At 42.8% G+C, this 23083-nt stretch overlaps 1 protein-coding gene across 1 annotated transcript in view; it reads left to right on the forward strand.

Annotated features, from left to right (window-relative positions):
- Nucleotides 1-23083, forward strand: part of LOC124545906 (cytochrome P450 6j1-like) — an 89147-nt gene that overhangs the window by 17945 nt on the left and 48119 nt on the right. Inside the window, exon 3 of the mRNA XM_047124867.1 lies at nt 20077-20336. Within this exon, the coding sequence (XP_046980823.1) occupies nt 20077-20336 (260 nt within the window). The remainder of the gene's footprint in view (nt 1-20076; nt 20337-23083) is intronic.

A 23083-nucleotide genomic window follows, 5' to 3' on the forward strand; every position in this document is an offset into this window, starting at 1 on the left:
TATTATGGAAATAGAAAAGGGAGTAGATGAAGATGAAATCTGAGCTATAATACTGCATAAAGAGTTTGTCAGGAAACTGAAAGACCTAAGTTGAACCAAGGCAATCAGAGTAGAAAGTAGAGAACATTCCATCAGAACTACTGACAGCCTTGGTAGAGCCAGCCCTGACAAAACTCTGCCATCTGACGAGCATGTGTTGGACAGGCGAAATACCCTCAGACTGCAATAATAATATAATAATTCCAATCCCAAAGAAAGTAAGTGTTGACAGGTGTGAAAATTAATGAACTCTCAGTTCAGTAAGTGACGGTTGTGAAATACTAACACGAATTCTTTACAGACGAATGGAAAAAAAACTGGTAGAAGCCGACCTCGGGGAAGATTAGTTTGGATTCCATATAAATACTGGAACACGTGACGCAATACTGACCCTAGGACTTATCTTACAAGGTAGGTTAGGGAAAGGCAAACCTACGTTTCTGGTATTTGTAGACTTAGAGAAAACGTTTGGCAATGTTGACTGGAATACTCTCTTTCAAATTCTGAAGGTGGCAGTGGTCAATTACAGGGACCGAAGGCTATCTACAATTTGTACAGAAACCAGATGGCAGTTATAAGAGTCGAGGGACACAAAAGGTAAGCAGTGGTTGAAAATGGAGTGAGACAGAGTTGTAGCCTGTCTCCGTTGTTTTTAAATCTGTATATTGAGTAAGCAGTAACGGAAACAAGAGAAAAATCCATGGAGAAGAAATGGAATCATTGAAGTTTGCCAACGACAATGCAGTTCTGTCAGAGACAGCAAAGGACCTGGAGGAGCCGTTGAATGGAATGGACAGTGTCTTTAAAGGAAGATATAAGATGTATATCAACAAGACCAAAACGAGGATAATGGAATGTAGTCGAATTAAATCAGGCGATGCTGAGGGAATTAAATTAGGAAATGAGACACTTAAAGGTGTAGATGAGCTTTGCTATTTGGGGAGCAAAATAACTGATGGTGGTCGAATTAGAGAGGATATAAAATGTAGACTGTCAATGCAAGGAAAGCGTTTCTTCTGAAGGAGAGAAATTTGTTAACCTCGAGTACAGATTTAAGTGCCAGGAAGACATTACTGAAAGTATTTTTGTGGAGTGTAGCCATGTTTTTTTTTCTTTTTTTTTTTTTTTGTTTTTTTTTTTTGTCTTCAGTGTACTGACTGGTTTGATGCGGCCCGCCACGAATTCCTTTCCAGTGCTAACCTCTTCATCACAGAGTAGCACTTGCAACCTACGTCCTCAATTATTTGCTTGACGTATTCCAATCTCTGTCTTCCTCTACAGTTTTTGCCCTCTACAGCTCCCTATTACCATGGAAGTCATTCCCTCATGTCTTAGCAGATGTCCTATCATCCTGTCCCTTCTCCTTATCAGTGTTTTCCACATATTCCTTTCCTATCCGATTCTGCGTAGAACCTCCTCATTCCTTACCTTATCAGTTCAATTAATTTTCAACATTTGTCTATAGCACCACATCTCAAATGCTCCAATTCTCTTCTGTTCCGGTTTTCCCACAGTCAATGTTTCACTACCATACAATGCTGTACTCCAGACGTACATCCTCAGAAATTTCTTCCTCAAATTAAGGCGGTAGACTTCTCCTGGCCAGAAATGCCTTTTTTGCCATAGCGAGTCTGCTTTTGATGTCCTTGCTCCGTCCGTCATTGGTTATTCTACTGCCTAGGTAGCAGAATACCTTAACTTCATTGACTTCGTGACCATCAATCCTGATGTTAAGTTTCTCGCTGTTCTCATTTCTACTACTTCTCATTACCACCGTTTTTATCCGATTTACTCTCAAACCATACTGTGTACTCATTAGACTGTTCATTCCGTTCAGCAGATCATTTAATTCTTCTTCACTTTCACTCAGGATAGCAATGTCATCAGCAAATCGTATCATTGATATCCTTTCACCTTGTGTTTTAATTCCACTCCTGAACCTTTCTTTTATTTCCATCATTGCTTCCTCGATGTACAAATTGAAGAGTAGGGGCGAAAGGTTACAGCCTTGTCTTACACCCTTCTAAATACGAGCACTTCGTTCTTGATCGTCCTCTCTTATTATTCCCTCTTGGTTGTTGTACATATTGTATATGACCCGTCTCTCCCTATTGCTTACCCCTACTTTTTTCAGAATCTCGAACAGCTTGCACCATTTTATATTGTCGAACGCTTTTTCCAGGTCGACAAATCCTATGAAAGTGTCTTGATTTTTCTTTAGCCTTGCTTCCATTATTAGCCGTAACATCAGAATTGCCTCTCTCGTCCCTTTACTTTTCCTAAAGCCAAACTGATCGTCACCTAGCGCTTCTCAATTTTCTTTTCCATTCTTCTGTGTGTTATTCTTGTAAGCAGTTTCGATGCAGGAGCTGTTAAGCTGATTGTGCGATAATTCTCGCAATTGTCAGCTCTTGCCGTCTTCGGAATTGTGTGGATGATGCTTCTCCGAAAGTCAGATGGTATGTCGCCAGACTCATATATTCTACACACCAACGTGAATAGTCGTTTTGTTGCCACTTCCCCCAGTGATTTTAGAAATTCTGATGGAATGTTATCTATCCCTTCTGCCTTATTTGACCGTAAGTCCTCCAAAGCTCTTTTAAATTCCGATTCTAATACTGGATCCACTATCTCTTCTAAATCGACTCCTGTTTCTTCTTCTATCACATCAGACAGATCTTCACCCTCAAAGAGGCTTTCAATGTATTCTTTCCACCTATCTGCTCTCACCTCTGCATTTAACAGTGGAATTCCCGTTGCACTCTTAATGTTACCACCGTTGCTTTTAATGTCACCAAAGGTTGTTTTGACTTTCCTGTATGCTGAGTCTGTCCTTCCGACAATCATATCTTTTTCGATGTCTTCACATTTTTCCTGCTGCCATTTCGTCTTAGCTTCCCTGCACTTCCTATTTATTTCATTCCTCAGCGACTTGTATTTCTGTATTCCTGATTTTCGCGGAACATGTTTGTACTTCCTCCTTTCATCAATCAACTGTAGTATTTCTTCTGTTACCCATGGTTTCTTCGCAGCTACCTTCTTTGTACCTATGTTTTCCTTCCCAACTTCTGTGATGGCCCTTTTTAGAGACGTCCATTCCTCTTCAACTGTACTGCCTACTGCGCTATTCCTTACTGCTGTATCTATAGCGTTAGAGAGCTTCAAACGTATCTCGTCATTCCTTAGTACTTCCGTATCCCACTTCTTTGCGTATTGATTCTTCCTGACTAATGTCTTGAACTTCAGCCTACTCTTCATCACTACTATATTGTGATCTGAGTCTATATCTGCTCCTGGGTACGCCTTACAATCCAGTGTATGATTTCGGAATCTCTGTCTGACCATGATGTAATCTAATTGGAATCTTCCGGTATCTCCCGGCCTTTTCCAAGTATACCTCCTCCTCTTGTGATTCTTGAACAGGGTATTCGCAATTACTAGCTTAAACTTGTTACAGAACTCAATTAGTCTTTCACCTCTTTCATTCTTTGTCCCAAGCCCATATTCTCCTGTAGCCTTTTCTTCTACCCCTTCCCCCACAACGGCATTCCAGTCGCCCATGACTATTAGATTTTCGTCCCCCTTTACATACTGCATTACCCTTTCAATATCCTCATACACTTTCTCCATCTGTTCATCTTCAGCTTGCGACGTCGCCATGTATACCTGAACTATCGTTGTCGGTGTTGGTCTGTTGTCGATTCTGATTAGAACAACCCGGTCACTGAACTATTCACAGTAACACACCCTCTGCCCTACCTTCCTATTCATAACGAATCCTACACCTGTTATACCATTTTCTGCTGCTGTTGATATTACCCGATACTCATCTGACCAGATATCCTTGTCTTCCTTCCACTTCACTCCACTGACCCCTACTATATCTACATTGAGCCTTTGCATTTCCCTTTTCAGATTTTCTAGTTCCCCTACCACGTTCAAGCTTCTGACATTTCACGCCCCGACTCGTAGAACGTTATCCTTTCGTTGATTATTGAATATTTTTCTCATGGTAACCTCCCCCCTGGCAGTCCCCTCCCGAAGATCCGAATGGCGGTCTAATCCGGAATCTTTTGCCAATGGAGAAATCATCATGACACTTCTTCAATTACAGGCCACATGTCCTGTGGATACACGTTACGTGTCTTTAATGCAGTGGTTTCCATTGCCTTCTGCATCCTCATGTCGTTGATCATTGCTGATTCTTCCGCCTTTAGGGGCAATTTCCCACCCGTAGTACAAGAGAGTGCCCTGAACCTCTATCCGCTCCTCCGCCCTCTTTGACAAGTCCGTTGGCAGAATGAGGCTGACTTCTTATGCCGGAAGTCTTCGGCCGCCAATGGTGATAAAATTTAGGCGGTGGCGGGGATCGAACCCGGGACCGAATACGTTTTTTGATTCTGAACGAAAGACGCTACCCCTAGACCACGGTTACCCTTCTATGGTTGGAAGTGAATAAGTGAATACAGTAGACAAGAAGAGAACAGAAGCATTCGCAATGTGGTGCTACAGTGGCCGAGCGGTTCTAGGCGCTTCAGTCTGGAACCGCGGGACCGCTACGGTCGCAGGTTCGAATCCTGCCTCGGGCATGGATGTTTGTGATGTCTTTAGGTTAATTAGTTCTAAGTTCTAGGTGACTGACGACTTCAGCTGTTAAGTCCTATAGTGCTCAGAGCCATTTGAACCATTTTATTGTGGTGCTACAGAAGGATGCTGAAAATTAGATGGGTGGATCACGTAACTAACGAAGTGGTACTGAACAGAATTGGGGAGAAGAGGGATTTGTGGCACAACTAGACTAGAAGAAGGGATCGGTTGGTAGGAGACGTTCTGAGGTATCGGGGGATCATCAGTTAAGTACTGGAGGGAAGTGCAGAGGGTAAAAATCGTAGAGGGAGATTAAGGCATGAAAACGCTATACAGATTCAGAAGGATGTAGTTAACAGTAGTTACTTGGAGATGAAGAAGCTGGACTGGATAGAGTAGCGAGGAGAGCTGCATCAAACCAGTCTCTCGACTGAAGACCACAACAACAAGATCAGCAACAAGCTCACACAGTTTTACCGACGAGGCGCTGTGCTGAACTCGTAAGTCGGACTGGAACACGTTTTTCCATAATGTACACATTGTGCTGCATGATTCCAAAGCTGCAAGTGTGGTAGTATAGCATCTCTGTTTTACAACTGCCTCCAGTATGTTTAAGGTACACAAAGATGTCCCCACGACTTGAGGAACATAAATTTTACAGTATATTAAAGTTTATTGATGATGCCCGTGAGGAGGACACGCATCAGTGAATGTATTGTTTCCCCTGCAACCAATAAATGCAACACACGGTTGCTGTACCAGATATGCCGTGCAGTCCGAAGAATTATGCGTACCATATGGAAGGTCAGCTCAGGGCGTTTGCATCAGTCCATCGCACAGTGCAGACTGCAGAAGACGGCTTCGCTTTGTTGACGACGGTGCAAACCTTCATTCCTCCACTTCGCGCAAGTGCTGGTTCTCTCTTTTCTTACTCTTGTCTCGCTAGCTCCATCTGTCTCACCTCACTCCTCTTCGTCACAGCCAAGTCTTTCTGTGCAGTGGCCGGAGAGTTGAGTTTGCTGGGTCAAGATTAGCAGTGCAAAAGAGATTTAAATAATACCTATAATAATAAATATAATAACTTTAACTTTGGTTTCAACAGAAAATCGTCTCCTCTATTTTCTTCTTTCTTTATATGCAATAATGCTACTAATATGTGCAACAAGGAAGCAGCTGACCGGAATTCTTAGAGCATATTTTTAATTACAGCAGAAATACTTGCACACAATCTGGTTTTCATACAAAGAAAAAAGCTTTCACATACTTACGGGGAATCAAAAATACAAATAATCTTCGCTATTTCTCTGTCAGTTAAGAAACTGTTCAGTCGACAAATTCTGGTGGAATTCGAAGAAAACTTTGGTGAAAACATTCAGCAGCCATGATCGATTAATATTTCGTTATTTAAAATAACCGATTTCGACAAACTTTCCTCTCCTCTCCAGCTCTTAAAAAATCCTTTTGTTATGAAATGTGTACATTTTACTGTGGCGCTCATGCCGAGTAGTCATGTGGATATAAATCAGCATACTGTCATGATGTGCTGACTTTTATCCACATGAGAACTTCCCGTGGAGTCCAACGTGAAATTAACACGTTTCATAACAAAAAGAGTTTTTTAAGAGCTGAAGGTGACAGCAAAGTCTGTCGAAACCGGTTGTTTTAAATAAAGAAATATTAATGCTGTTTAGACTGCTGAATTTTTTTAGCAAGTAAAACGGATCGCTCCTTCGTTCTTCCCAAAATAAGCAAATTCAATCAAACCATTGGTATTGTAAGATAAATCCTTTCGGTGATTATCGGTTTGCAAATGGATTAATTCGAAATATAAATCGGGACGCGTACTTTCAGTTGCAGTCGAAATTGGCTTTAGAAACACATCTAGTGTTGGCTACAAGTTAGTAATTTCCTGTAATCAAAACAAAACCAAATGCTAATAAGTCAAAGTAATGTGTAAAGTTGAGCGGAAGTACTGAAAAGCGTTGGTTTATAATAAACACGTACAGTGGGGTGATGTTTTTGATATAATGTTACACTTGTACGCTTAAGAACATAGACTTTAACTTGGTGTTAGTGATGTACCGGTACACTACCCGGAATCGGCCGCTAAACACATTTTGAAGGTATTGTCGGACCCCGGCGTATTTTTCAAACCGCGCTCATTCCTGTACAGATGCTGTGAAGCAAAACCGTAATATCGTTTGGAATAAAGATTTTTTAAAAATCCGACTACTTTATTAAAAGTAAAAATTATATATTGCTTACCTAACTTCGGAAAGAGTTGCGCTCTTTTCTCTGAAAGTTTTACGTTGGAAAGCTTGTACTTTCCCAATTATGTCTTTAAAAAAATTATTTTCTTTTAGGAGTGTCAGGCTTAAATTATTTACAAGAGTTATAATTTTAGCTAAAAAAACAGAAAATAACTTTTCCTTTCCTCAGCCAGCATACCTGAACTTGGTAGGAGGTATCTAGATATTCCTCTTCAAATGAAATGAAAAATTCGCTGAACTGAGGATGAATGAGCCTGTGAGAACGAATACAGTAAGCGATACGCACCACTATGTCAATCACGCCATGATGACCGATAACTATTGCAAAAAGATCCTCTTGGTGTGCAAAACAACGAACGAAAGGTAAATTCGGCATGCAAAGTTTTTTTCCGCGGTAGGCCAGTAAATCCTTTTATTTTACTGCCTGTGGTTATGGACAGCAGCTATTCCAAGTGAGTTCTAATTCTTCAGCTGACATTTCGACTGATTCTAACATATCCGTCGTTGTAGCAATGCCCTTCATCGAAATCATATACAGGAGATCTTCCGTTACATGTCGGTCGTCGTCCGGGCCACGCAAAACATGGCTAGCGGAGCCATGTCGCTAATATCCGTGGACTCATCAAATGCGCTGGAGAACACTAGGGGGTTTTCAGTTTAGGTCGGCCACTGTTCGTGCTAGTTCCTGGCAATGACGCTGACTCGCCGAGATATTGTCATACTTAAAAATGGTATTCTGCTGTATACGGGAGCTAATGTGGAATTCTTTGTCTCTGCTACGCCCAAATGGTTCAAATGGGACTTAACATCTGAGGTCATTAGTCCCAAACTTAGAACTACCTAAACCTAACTAACCTAAGGACATCACACACATCCATGCCGAGGCAGGATTCGAACCTGCAACCGGAGCAACAGCGCGGTTCCAGAATGAAGCGCCTAGAACCGCTGGGCCACAGCGGCCGGCGTTACGCCCAAAAATGTTTCACAATATCAGTTATTTAATAATTAGTTATGAAGCAGCTTTCCTCTCTTTTAGCCATCGTCAGATTACTTAATACTAAACAGATAATCCACACAACTTCATCAAGAATTCATAGCTGTCCAAAGATCGCTGTATAAAGCTATGTGGGATTTTAGGACTATATCGATACAAAACACAAGGATGATGTAATACATAAGAAGACATTGAACAAATAAACGTTATGTTATAGTATATTCGAATATTAAAACTATATAAATGTGTGTGTGCTGGCGTCCGCTGGCGCCATGACAGACTCGGTGGCAACGAGCCGGCAACGTCCTCTCGGCCGGCATTATATAGGGTGTAACAAAAAGGTACGGTCAAACTTTCAGGAAACATTCCTCACACACAAAGAAAGAAAATATTCTATGTGGACATGTGTCCGGAAACGCTTACCTTCCATGTTACAGCTCATTTTATTACTTCTCTTCAAATCACATTAATCATGGAATGGAAACACACAGCAACAGAACGTACCAGCGTGACTTCAAACACTTTGTTACAGGAAATGTTCAAAATGTCCTCCGTTAGCGAGGATACATGCATCCACCCTCCGTCGCATGGAATCCCTGGAGAATGGCGTATTGTATCACAACCGTCCACAATACGAGCACGAAGAGTATCTACATCTGGTACCGGGGTTGCGTAGACAAGAGCTTTCAAATGCCCCCATAAATGAAAGTCAAGAGGGTTGAGGTCAGGAGAGCGTGGAGGCCATGGAATTGGTCCGCCTCTACCAATCCATCGGTCACCGAATCTGTTGTTGAGAAGCGTACGAACACTTCGACTGAAATGTGCAGGAGCCCCATCGTGCATGAACCACGTGTTGTGTCGTACTTGTAAAGGCACATGTTCTAGCAGCACAGGTAGAGTATCCCGTATGAAATCATGATAACGTGCTCCATTGAGCGTAGGTGGAAGAACATGGGGCCCAATCAAGACATCACCAACAATTCCTGTCCAAACGTTGGTGACGTGATTGCACAATTGCGTGCGGATTCTCGTCAGCCCACACATGTTGAATGTGAAAATTTACAATTTGATCACGTTGGAATGAAGCCTCATCCGTAAAGAGAACATTTACACTGTAATGTGGATTGACACACTGTTGGATGAACCATTCGCAGAAGTGTACCCGTGGAGGCGAATCAGCTGCTGGTAGTAACTGCACTCGCTGTACATGGTACGGAAACAACTGGTTCTCCCGTAGCACTCTCCATACAGTGACGTGGTCAGCGTTACCTTGTGGAGCAGCAACTTCTCTGACGCTAACATTACGGTTATCGTCAACTGCACGAAGAATTTCCTCGTCCATTGCAGGTGTCCTCGTCGTTCTAGATCTTCCCCAGTCGCGAGTAATAGGCTGGAATGTTCCGTGCTCCCTAAGACGCCGATGAATTGCTTCGAACATTTTCCTTTCGGGACACCTTCGTTTTGGAAATCTGTCTCGATAAAAACGTACCGCGCCACGGCTATTGCCCGTGCTAATCCATACATCAAATGCCAACTCCGCATTTGTAAACATTGCACTGACTGCAAAACCACGTTCATGATGAACACTAACCTGTTGATGCTACGTACTGATGTGCTTGATGCTAGTACTGTAGAGCAATTAGTCGCGTGTCAAGACAAGCACCGAAGTCAACATTACCTTCCTTCAATTGTGCCAACTGGCGGTGAATCGAGAAAGTACAGTACATACTGACGAAACTAAAATGAGCTCTAACATGATAATTAAGCGTTTCCGGACACATGTCCACATAAAATCTTTTCTTTATTTGTGTGTGAGGAATGTTTCCTGAAAGTTTGGCCGTACCTTTTTGTAACACCCTGTATAGGTAGCCGCCATAGACGGGAGGCCTTGTTCATCCAGTTAGTTTGAGTTAGTTCGAGCCTGTTGCACCTAGTGAGTTCCAGCGTGCGACCGAGACGGAGCTGCAGATTTAGCCTCTAGCACAGACACTGGCAGCAACAGCAACGTTATACCGAACATAGCGGACTTCTAATTTAGCGGCAGTGAGGCTAAAGTGTGCTATGTAGAAGAGCTTGTACCGCAGCACACTGAAGTCCAAGTAGCTCTTTGTTTATGTAATAAAGAACCCAGTTAAAAAGTGAGAGCAGTTTGTGTTATACTTCGAGGATACCGTCCACCAACCTACATCCCCTCCTCGCTTCCCATGGCACAGCTCTACAGAGACAATGAGACGACATGAAAGCAGCTAACATGTATTCAACAGTATGAGCCGGAAATTTTCTACAAGTGAATGACGGTACAGACTACTATGTTATGTGGAAAAACTGGTGAATGTGACGAACAGACCGAAAAAAAGGGGGGGGGGGATAGAATAAAGTCTATGGAATTTGGGTGTGGAACAGTTATAACAAGCATTTTGTCTAATGGTGACAGAAATAATAACTTGCTGCTGATACTTTAATAACGGTGGGTAATGGAACCGTGTTTGGTCATTAAGAACCAGGTCAGGATTCTCTGACTGCTGTTGGCAGAATTTCAAGTAATTATAGTTTCGCGCCTTTAGTTGCTTTACAGAGAAATTCACATTTCACATCAGATGAATGACATTCTTTCCGAGCATGTTCAGCAAATGTGGACTCTTTCATTTTTAGTTTCCAGCTACTTTCATGCTCATTCAGTCTATTAGTTACAGCTCTACTTGATTAATGGCCCTTCCGTAAATGGCTTCGCAGCACTCACTAAACATACAGTAACTTTGTAACTATCTGTAAGAGTTCTTTCGCAGCGCCCTTCTTCCTTTTCGCCCTAAATTAGAGAGAAAAGATACTTTTATGAATAATTCCAACGAAAGAGAAGACGAATACAAATCTGAGAGCAATTTACCGTCTGTATGAAAGTCTACTATGCAACCCGTCAGGGTAGCCGAGAGCGCTAGAGCGCTGCTTTCTGGACTCGGTTAGGCGCGCCGGCCCCGTATTGAATCCGCCCGGAGGATTAACGACGAGGCCCGGTGTTCCGGCCAGTCTCGATGTAGTTTTTAGGCGGTTTTCCACATCCCGATAGGTGAATACCAGGCCGGTAACCACGTTCTGCCTCAGTTACATGCGTCGTGGATATTTGAAACACGTCCGCAGTCCGCACTCTTTCACGATTTACAGTCGGCGCAGACAGCTGGGGTACACTCATCCCGTCCTGCGGGGGGAGGGGGAGGGGGAGGGGGTACGAGGTGGCGGCAGGAATGGCATCCGGTCATCCCTAACACTAACACTGCCAAATCCGTTGTTACCACGCCGAACCTGCGATCGCTGCAGGACTATGGCGTAAGCAAAAGAAAGATAGAAAGAAATGTAAGGCTACTATGCAGAACTCCGGTTGGGATTTCGATACGGCTTCACACTAACAGACAGAATGAGTCACGAGAAAGATTTGTGTGTATAATTTATTGCCGCTACGCCAGATAGAAAGTCTGGCTATACATACTTAGTGAGAGGAGCATTCTGTAAGTAATGTAATACATTTTTTTCCTCGGCCACTTTCGGGTGAAAAAAATGTGGAATTTGTTGTGGAGTATTGTGGAATATTATCGCTTCAGCCACTGTAGTTTCATATAGAACCAATGGGGTGCGGCGCTAGACATACACATCAAAATGGCCTCTGTAAAAAAGGTTCTTTCCAAGCAGAGGCTGACGTTTTTTTTTTGCGGAAAACCAGTGCATCACAAGTACTCCTAGGCGCTTGCAGAATGTCTACGGACACCTGGCAGTGAACAAAAGCACGGTGAGTCGTTGTGTGTGGCGTCTGTCATCATCGTAACAAGGTCACGCAAACCTGCCCCATCTCCTGGGGACCGACCGGCCGACTACAGTTGTGATCCTGCAATGTTTGAACGTGAAGACACTCTCATTCAAGGTGATCGACAGATCAGAAAAGAACATCTCACTGCATAACTAGATACATCTGTTGGTAGTGATGACACACTCGTGACTGCTATGGTCGCAGGTTCGAATCCCGCCTCAGGCATGGATGTGTGTGATGTCCTTACTCCAGTACCTTTGTTTTTCCGACTTAAGATGGAAGGTTCTTTTGAACATGCAAGAATGTCCTAAGGAACAGGCACTGCGACGGCTACTTCCGTTATGAAAAACATTAAATCTCTTCGCAGTTCGACCATGGGCAACTGTCAGCTATATAATGGAACGACAACAATGAGAATTAGTGCCGGACCGGGCTCGAACCCGGATTTCCCGCTTATCGCGAGCGGTCGCCTGACCGTTTGACTATCCGTGCATGGCTCATGACCAGACCTAAACTTCCGTATGTCGCCGACCATGTGTCTACAACCTGTACTCTTACATCCCTTATGTATATTCGGACAGCCAAATGGTGAGGCGACCAAATGGTGAGGCGACCAAATGGTGAGGCGACCGCTCATGAGAGGTGAGAAACCCGGCTTCCAGTCCCAGTCTGGCACAAATTTTCTCTGTCGTCTTTCCATTGTACAGTTGATGGTTGCCCGTATTTACAACAGCAAGTGCATATAATGCATATAATATGAATGTAGCTTTTACGAAGCCTGTTCTGAATTTATTTGCTGGAGCGTAGCCTTGTACAGAAGTTAAAGCATAGATGCTTCTGAAATATAGTTCTATGGAAGAATGCTGAATATACTATGCTGCATTTTAAAACTTTCAGAACGATCTTTTATGACTGTAATTGATGTCTATGGGCAGTTGTAGGGCAAAATTTCGAAAAAATTCGATCTTTTCATTGTGTAATTTATTAGATTGGATTCTTTAAGAATAACTTCGCAAAGTTTCATAATCGAATTATAGCTAGAAATATGTTTTGTAAAAGTTTGTTTGGGCCTCTACGTCTGCCACGCCTCCTCTTTATACACTGCGATCAAAACCTCCGCTACGCTATAAATTTTTTGTGCGTTAATTTTTCGTTCACAAATTGAAACGAACTACATATGAGTCTAGAAGACTGTTAGTAAGTTGTTCGTTCCTTAGTTTATAACGTGGTTTTTAGATATGGAAAGCCACTGGGACGTTTTAGCAGACTGGCAGACTGTCAGTTCACATTTTACAAGAATATTACGGAAAAGCTATCAGGGATAACTTACATAGTGTGAGAAAATGCAGCAAACTGTGTGGGAGACATTCTTTTACATACTTTCTACACATGATAATCCTCAGCATTCCCATTGTGACATATAGTGGTGCAAATATCTTCAGGCAGAAGCAAGTGGAAAGCCGTACATCCACAAACATGGTTTGCACTTGCTGTTTTATACTATAAAGCTTAGTTTCAGGAACTTAGCCAATCCTGGGCTCTTGAAAAAATTGGTACATTGAAAAATGCAGAAAACACATGAGGGCTACAATCACCTTACATTAATATGTTAGCCGGCCGGGGTGGCCGAGAGGTTCTAGGCACTACAGTCTGGAACCGCGCGACCGGTACGGTGGCAGGTTCGAATCCTGCCTCGGGTATGGGTATGTGTGATGTCCTTAGGTTAGTTAGGTTTAAGTAGTTCTAAGTTCTAGGGGACTGATGACCTCAGAAGTTAAGTCCCATAGTGCTCAGAGCCATTTGAACCATTTTTTTGAATACGTTTTCCAAAAGCAGTATTTGTGTCCTCAGTTGTTGTAAACATAGCTGTATATGATGCCTGTCTAGTGTTTAATAGCTGAAATGTAGGTAGGATTAAGTGTCTTCAGACACTAGGTTTGGATCCAGGTGCATTAACACAGACGGTACACAGAAGCATCGATGAAGTGCAACTGGACAAAACTCAGGCAGCAGAAGAGAAATACAGAAGTTGGCTAGGCAAAGGAGGCAGGGGAAAAGATTACTCCAAGAAGTCATAGTGAAGGATAATGGCTATGGATATGGACAGCATTAATAACTGGAAGTGTAGCAATATTGTTAAAAATTGAAATAAAATCTTCAAATGCTTTTTGCTGTGAATTGACTATTTGATTTATAACGTACCTTTCCGCAGGTACTATATCATAGAAATTTGTCATAGTTCTTAGGAATTACTTAGTGAATAACACCTGAGCAGGACTTTTTCATTATCGTTTCTCAGAGCAAAGTTCTCCTTAAAAGTTTGAGAATAGTAGAGCAGTCCCGTGTAACGCAACACTGAAAAGTTAATTGCAGAAGAACCATGACCATAAACGAAAATCTGTTCCACACATTATGTTAGCGTCTTATGCAGATGTAAACTGTAAAAAGCCAATTGTATTGCATGATTAATTTATGAGAAAAGGTACAGTATGGAAACAATGGTAATAAATATTTCAAATCCTTACCAGATGTTTGTCAATTTTCAAACATAAATTGCACAGAGTATCTGACTTTATGTTGTGCATGTTAGTCTCAAGTTTTTCTATTTTAACTGTAATAATTTTCGAGATCTATATGTTTCAGTACAAGAATGCATTTCGCCCTACGCCTGTCCTTAAAGTATTTTTTATTCCAAATTCAAAACTCGTTTCGATTATTCTGCATCATGTCATACTTTAGCACAAATCACGTCTTAAGTGCTATATGAAATCACATTTTTGTTTAACAGTGAAGATTTAAATTCATCTGCATCGGTCTACACGACTATTCAGAAATTCACACATAAGTGCCTGGCAGAGGGTTTTTGGAATCCTCCTTCACACTACTTTTCTACCGTTCCACTCTCCAACAGCAGTACACTTCAGCCTCTCTGTACGAGCTCTTATTTCTCTTATTTTATTATAATAGGTTCTCGAAAGCAAAATATTTTCATGTTCATGGGAGAAAGTTGGTGACAGAAATTTCGTGAAAAGGTGTTGTCGAAAAGAAAACCGCCTTTGTTTTAATGATTGTCATCGCAATCCACTTATCATATTCGTGAAATGTCTCCCGTGTTTCGCGATGGTCCAAAAGATCTGCGCTTATTTGAACTTTTTCGATGTCCTCCATTGATTCTATCTGGTAAGGATCCCATAAAGTGCAGCAACACCCTAGCAGAGGACGAACACGCCTAGTACAGGTAGTCTCTTTAGTAGACTTCTGGCAGCTTCTAAGTGTTCTGTCAATAAACCGTAGTCTTTCGTTTGCTTTCCCAAAAACGTTATCTATGTGGCAGTTCCAACTTTAGTTGTTCGCAATTGTAATTCCTGGGTATTTAGGTGAATTAGCAGCATTTAAATATTTTTTTATTTCTCTTGTAATAGAAATTAAACGGATATCCTTTTGTAGTCATGTAGACGACCAACATTTTTCCTTATTGACAGATAATTTCCTCTTTCCGCACTATTCAGATATCGTGTCTGTTTCGCTCTTGGTTTTGTTCTTACGATGTCTTTTGTAGACGATAAATGACAGTACCAGCTGTAAACAGTCTATGAGGTCTGTTGTGATCGTCTCTTAAGTCGTTTATGTAGATCAGGATCAGCAGAGGACCGGCAATACTTTCTTGGGGAACACCGGATACCACTTCTCTTTTAGCTGATGAGTTTCCATCATAATACTTACCTTGCCTTTCTGGGAGGAAATTGCAGATTCATTAACAGAAGTGAAGCGATACTCAGTTGGCACGTAATTTGATGAGAAGTCTCTAGCGGGGAACGGCGTTAAAAGCTTTCTGGAAATGTATAAATATGGTATCGATTTGAGGTCGCCTGTCGATAGCACTAAAGAGCTTGTTGTGTTTCACAAGAAAGATATTTTCTGAATTCATGCTAACTGTGCGTGTCAACACAACGTTACCTTCAAGGTTATTCAAAACGTTCGAAAACAGTCTACGCTCGTAACTGCTACTGCAAATCGACCTCAGAGATATGGGTCTGTAATTCAGCGGAACTGAGTACTGGTGTGACGAGTGCAACTTTCCCGTCTTTTGGCACGGATCTTATATCGAACGAGCGGCTGTGTGTGATTGGGAAGTATGGAGCTATTGTATGTGCTTACTCAGAAAGGAACTTCCTGTAAATGGAAGGAAGTTGGTAGATCTAAATCATATGATCTGATGCGGACAGTGTTTTTTCAAAGTATGGTGCAGGGGAACAGTAGCACAGCCATAGACAATATCTTTATTCATTCTTCATAACTAGATGGGCATTTTGTTAGTAAAAGTGTAAGTGATCTTTCAGACCATAATGCACAAATTTTAACACTAAAAGGCTTCTGTACTCAAACAAATCTCACGTATAATTACAAACTGTGTAGGAAAATTAATCCAACAGCAATAGATAGTTAATTAAAACTTGTCAAGGAACAAGAGTAGCAGGATGTTTATAGAGCCGATAACATAGGTGACAAATATAATGCTTTCCTTAACCCATTTCTCATGCTCTTTGAGAGTTGCTTTCCATTAGAGCGTTCTAAACGGGGTACTCGCAGTAAAAGGCAGCCTGGGTGGCTGACTAGTGGGATAAGGACATCACATAGAACAAAGCAGGCATTGTATCAAAATGTTAGAAGTAGTCACAATCAAGCTACGGTATCCCATTATAAACAGTATTGTAAGGTGCTTAAAATGTTACTAGGAAGGCAAAGAGTATGTGGTATGTAAATAGAATAGCTAATTCACAGGATAAAATTGATAAATCAGATATATGTACAGTATTTAACAATGATTATCTGAGCATTGTTGGTGAATTAAATAAAAATTTAGTTTCTACATATAAATCTATTGGCAAATGCCTTTCCGAGACGTCTGGAATTCTCCCCTGTGATACAGACAAGGGGGAGATTGAGTCAATAATCAAATCACAGAAGACTGAGGACTGTCATGGATATGATGGAGTGCCTAGTAGAATATTAAAGTACTGTGCTGCACATGTTAGCCTTGTACTTAGCCATAATTGTAATTTTTCCTTTATGAATGGTCAACTTCCTGAACGACCAAAGTACTCAGTAGTAAAGCCGTTTTATATAAAGGGAGAAAGGGGTAATTTAGACAATTTTAGACCTTTTTGTACGTCATCCGTGTTTGCTAAAGTTACTGAAGAGACTGTGTATGTAAGGGTAATTGATCATTTCATATCACATAATTTGCTATCAAATGTAGAGTTCGGCTCTAAAAGCCGTTTAACAACTGAAAATGCTATATTCTCTTTTCTTTGTGAGGTGCTGGATGGGTTAAACAAAATGTTTCGAAATCTAGGCAAATTTTTTGACTTAACTAAGCTGTTTGATTATGTTTGCCACTAAATATTGCTCCAGAAGTTGGACTATTACTGAATACAGGGAGTAGCTCACAATTGGTTGATCTCTTACTTTAATGACCGACAGCAACTGGTCCTTATTCACAGTGATGAGAATGGCTGTGATGTGGGGTCTGAGTGGGGTACTGTCAAATAGGGGGTGCCCCAGGGATCGGTGTTAGGGTCACTCCTGTTCCTTATTTTGTATATGATATGCCCTCTGGTATTAAGGGTATCTCTAAAATATTTATGTTTGCTGATGACGCTAACTTGATAGTAAAGGATGTTGTGTGCTACATTGGCTCGGTTTCAAATTAGGCAGTTGGTGACATAAGTTCATGGCTTGTAAAAAATAAACTAACGCTAAATCACAGTAAGACTCAGTTTTTACAGTTTCTAACAGGCAATCTGACAAAACCCGACGTTTTAATTTCACATATGATTAGTGAAACTGAACGCTTCAAATTTCTAGGTGTTAAGATCGATAGTAAACTGTCGTGGAAAGTCACGTTCAGGATCTTGTTCAAAGACTTAATGCTGCCATTTTTACTATTCGAACGGTATCTGAAGTAACTGACTGTTCGACACGAAAATTAGTCTACTTTGCTCATTTCCTTTCGCTTATCTCGTATTGTATTCTATTGTATTTTGACATAATTCTTCCCATTGTTAACGGATACCTTTGGCTCATAAACAGGTGGTTGGGGCAATAAGTGGTCTAAGATCACGAACCTCTTGTCAACCCCTGTTCACTAGTCTGGGTATTTTGACATTGGCCTCTCAATACATATATTCTCTATCATCGTTTATTGTTAACAATATCAGCTTATTTCCAAGAATAAGCAGCTTTCATTCAGTTTATACTCGGCACAAATCGAATCTGCATATGGCTCTGACTTCCTTAACTCTTGTGAAAAAAGGTGTGCACTATACTGCAGCATCCATTTTCAATAAGCTACCACAGGAATTCAAAAACTTTAGCAGTAATCCACGCGCTTTCAAATCGAAACTGAAGACTGTCCTCATGGGTCGCTCCTGCTCTGTGTACTTCAACTTATGGCTTAACTTTTTTAGATTCATACAGAATTAATTTTCATCTGTTATTACTTTTATGTTGTAATTTCATGTTCTGACACGTTAAAAGACCTTGGGGATTTGCTCCTCAATTTGGTCCTACGGAACTTGACGTGCAGATAAATAAATAAATAAATACAATTTGGACTCCCTCCAAACCATGGGCAGTGCAAAAATCGTGGAGTTGCTCTTCCTTTTTCTTCGCAATCTCCGTCCCTCGATACACGTACGGCATAACCAGTACAGCACCGAAGTTTTGTATTGAACACCAATCATGATACCAAAATGCACGTAGTAAACATTTTGCTCCAAACTACTAATTTCCTGTCTTTGCTCAGCGATTATTTAGATTCCTCTCCGTGGGTCTTCGATTTAAAATATGAATGATTTACTTAATTTGTGGAAAAACTGTACGTGATAGGAAAAAATAGTAACAGATCTGAAATCTGCGCAAAAACATACACTACTGGCCATTAAAACTGCTACCCCAATAAGAAGAGCAAATGATAAACGAGTATTCATTGGACGAATATATTATACTAGAACTGACATGTACTTACATTTTCACGCAATTTGGGGGCATAGATCCTAAGAAATCAGTACCCAAAGCAACCACCTCTGGCCGTAATAACGGCCTTGATACGCCTGGGCATTGTGCCAAACAGAGCTCTAAGATGGCGAGTACAGGTACATGCTCATGCAGCTTCAACATGCGGTCGTGCATTATCCTGCTGAAATGTAGGGTTTCGCAGGGATCGAATGAAGGGTAGAGCCACGGGTCGTAACACATCTGAAATGTAACGTCTACTGTTCAAAGTGCCGTCAATGCGAACAAGAGGTGACCGAAACGTGTAACCAATGGCACCCCATACCATCACGCCGGGTGATACGCCAGTATGGCGATGACGAATACACGCTTCCAATGTGCGTTCACTGCGATGTCGCCAAAGATGGATGCCACCATCATGATGCTGTAAACAGAACCTGGAATCATCGGAAAAAATGACATTTTGCCATTCGTGCATCCAGGTTCGTCGTTGAGTAAACCATCGCAGGCGCTCCTGTCTGTGATGCAGCGACAAGGGTAACCGCTGGCATGGTCTCCGAGCTGATACTCCATGCTACTGTTAACATCGTCGAACTGTTCGTGCAGATGGTTGTTGTCTTGCAAACGTCCCCATCTGTTGACTCAGGGATCGAGACGTGGCTGCACGAACCGTTACAGCCATGCGGATACGATTCCTGTCATCTGGACTGCTAGTGATACTAGGCCGTTGGGATCCAGCACGGCGTTCCGTATTACCATCCTGATCCCAGCGATTCCAAATTCTGGTAACAGTCATTGGATCTCGACCAACGCGATCAGCAACGTTGCTATACGATAAACCGCAATCGCGATAGGCAACAATCCGACCTTCATCAGAGTCCGAAACGTGATGGTACGCATTTCTACTCCTTACACGAGGCATCACAGCAAGGTTCCACCAGGCAACGCTGGTCAACTGTTGTTCGTGTATGAGAAATCGGTTGGAAACTTTCCTCATGTCAGCACGTTGTAGGTGTCGCCACCGGCGTCAGCCCTGTGTGAATGCTCTGAAAAGCTAATCATTTGTATATCACAGCATCTTCGGTCCTGTCGATTTAATTTCGCGTTCGTAGCACGTCATCTTCGTGGTGTAGCGATTTTAATGGCCATTAGTGTACTTCTTGCCTAGAAAAATCAGATGGGTAAATCGTGTAATTAATGAAGAGAAAAGAAGTGTCTGGAACAATTTTTGGAGTGATCAGTTGAGTGGAAACATCCAAAGTCATCAACGAATTGTCCATTTTGGCATTTTTCATCCATAAACGAATGCATGCATCGGTTAGTTTCAGTGCGTGTCGATCTGCCGCACTTCACAATCACTGCGCTCGTTACAGGTGAGCACGTGGAGCTGAAGGACCTCACGTCACGCTATGCTACGGACGTGGTGTGCTCCGTCTTCATGGGTGTGGACGCGGGGGCGTTGCGTGCCGGCGACAGTCCCATCCGGGCGCACCTGCGCAACATCGTCAGAGACACACCCCTGGGCAGGATCGCGGCCACCCTCAGTTTCTTCGCCCCCCGAATGCTGTCCATCTTCCCCATCCGGTTAGGAGATAAGCGAGCTGACGACTACTTTGTGCACAACACTACGAAGGTAAAGGCTTTCTTCACTTTGTACATACGAGGGCCAGTACTAAATATCACCTCGGAAAAAAATCGAAATGTGACAGTGAAACTTGGCGATAAGGTTCATCGTCCTCTTCATACCCATCCTACAGTGAGACACATATTTACCAATGGTATACGACTTGGGGGAGATTACAATTGTTGATGCCCTGATTTCGGGTTTTAGGGCACGCACCTCAAAGTGACCTCGTCATTACTATAGCAATGCTAGCCGCGCAATGAGCAATGTAGAAGAAAGCAGTCGCTGGGTGCCAGTGATGTCAGTAGAATACGAATGCAGCAGGGAGAGAGGAGGTCTCATTGGTTGTTTGGGGACTGGGGGGGGGGGGGGTGACGGGTGGGGAGGGAGGGACCAGTGAGGTCATCGGTCCCATCAGGTTAGGGAAGGATGGGAAAGGAAATCGGCAGTGCCCTTTCAAAGCAACCATTTCGGCATTTGCCTCAAGACATTTAGGGAAATCACGGAAAACCTAAATCAGGATGGCAGGACGCGGGTTTCAACCGCAGTCCTCCCGAATGCGAGTCCAGTGCGCTCACCACTGCGCCACCTCGCTCGGTGAGGGAGGAAGACAAAATTAAATAATCAAAGAAACAGCGTGTGTGACCATGCTCTGTGCAGATTGAGCAGGGCAGTTGGCGTGGAACAAAAAGAACCCCGTTCGACAATTAACGCTTCGTCTAGACCAGAGGTCTCCAAACTATGGCCCGCGAGACGAAACCGGCCCGACAGGGGCGACAAACCGCCCCGCGTTAGCTGCCCAGACATCCCCGGTATCCGTCCCGCCAAATATTTGAGGTGGTACCTATACTGCCAACAATTGAGTTACGAGGCCTATTGCGACCAATACACCGCGACATTGTCGGAGCTCTATCTTTACAAAGCGGAAGGTCATGGTTGAACTTGTGGCTAAGGGCGATGTACTTGAGGACAATATTATGGAAATGGAAGAGGATGTAGATGAAGATGAAATGGGAGATACGATACTGCGTGAAGAGTTGACCAGAGCACTGAAAGACCTGAGTCAAAACAAGGCCCCGGGGGTAGACATGAGGAAAGTTTCTAACCGATTTCTCATACACAAACAGCACTTGACCGGCGTTGCCTGGTGAAACGTTGTTGGGATGCCTCGTGTAAGGAGGAGAAATGCGCACCATCACGTTTCCGACTTTCATAAAGGTCGGATTGTAGCCTATCGAGATTGCGGTTTATCGTATCACGACATTGCTGTTCGCGTTGGTCGAGATCCAATGACTGTTAGCAGAATATGGAATCGGTGGGTTCAGGAGGATAACACGGAACGCCATGCTGGATCCCAACAGCCTCGTGTGACTAGCAGTCGAGATAACAGGCATCTTATCCGCATGGCTGTAACGGATCGTGCAACCACGTCTCGATCTCTGAGTCAACAGATGGAGACGTTTGCAAGACAACAACCATTTGCACGAACAGTTCGACGACGTTTGCAGCAGCATAGACTATCAGCTCGGAGACCATGGCTTCGGTTACCCTTGACGCTGCATCACAGACAGGAGCGCCTGTGATGGTGTACTCAACAACGAACCTGGGTGCACGAATAGCAAAACGACATTTTTTCGGATGAATTCAGGTTCTGTTTCCAGCATCATGATGGTCGCATCCGTGTTTAGCGACATCGCGGTGAACGCACATTGGAAGCGTGTATTCGTCATCGCCATACTGGCGTATCATCCGGCGTGATGGTATGGGGTGCCATTGCTTACATGTCTCGGTCACCTCTTGTTCGCATTGACGGCACTTTCACCAGTGGGTGTTACATTTCAGATGTGTTACGACCCGTGGCTCTACCCTTCATTAGATCCCTGCGAAACCCTACATTTCAGCAGGATGATGCACGACCGCATGTTGCAGGTTCTGTACGGGCCTTTCTGGATACAGAAAATGTTCGACTGCTGCCCTGGCCAGCACCTTCTCCAGATCTCTCACCAACTGAAAACGTCTGGTCAATGGTGGCCGAGGAACTGGCTCGTCACAATACGCCAGTCACTACACTTGATGAACTGTGGTATCGTGTTGAAGCTGCATGGGCAGCTGTACCTGTACACGCCATCCAAGCTCTGTTTGACTCAATGCCCAGGCGTATCCAGGCCGTTATTACGCCCAGAGGTGGTTGTTCTGGGTACTAATTTCTCGGGATCTATGCACCCAAATTGCGTGAAAATGTAATCACATGTCACTTCTAATACAATGTATTTGTCGAATGAATACCCATTTATCATCTGCATTTCTTCTTGGTGTAGCAATTTAAATGGCCAGTAGCGTATCATGTTACGTGTGGTGCACTGTGAGCGGAACATTGCGTCTTCGTAGCTTACAGTATAACTGGCAATAGCACATTTTTGTAATCAGCATCACGAATGTATTCATACAAACCGCAACTCAGCATCAATTGCGACTGCAGATTGCGCTATCTCCCTTGTTAGTTACACATTTCCCAATATTACCTCGATTGTGACAACGCCAGTCTTCGAGTACCAGCGTCTCCACTTCCACTCTATTCCCGATTACTCACAGAAAGGCGTTATACTTCACGTTCTTGCGTTCTTTGTCATTCAGACTTTTTTGGCCACACTGAAAGCATCAGCGTCAACGAGTCACAACAAATCTGATGATACAGGGTCGCCGCACATTTTCTCTCCAACTCAGCGTGGACTGTGGCACTGTTGCCTCCTACAAAA

The sequence above is a fragment of the Schistocerca americana genome, chromosome 8 (genome assembly GCF_021461395.2).
Source record: "Schistocerca americana isolate TAMUIC-IGC-003095 chromosome 8, iqSchAmer2.1, whole genome shotgun sequence".
Lineage (NCBI taxonomy): Eukaryota > Metazoa > Arthropoda > Insecta > Orthoptera > Acrididae > Schistocerca > Schistocerca americana.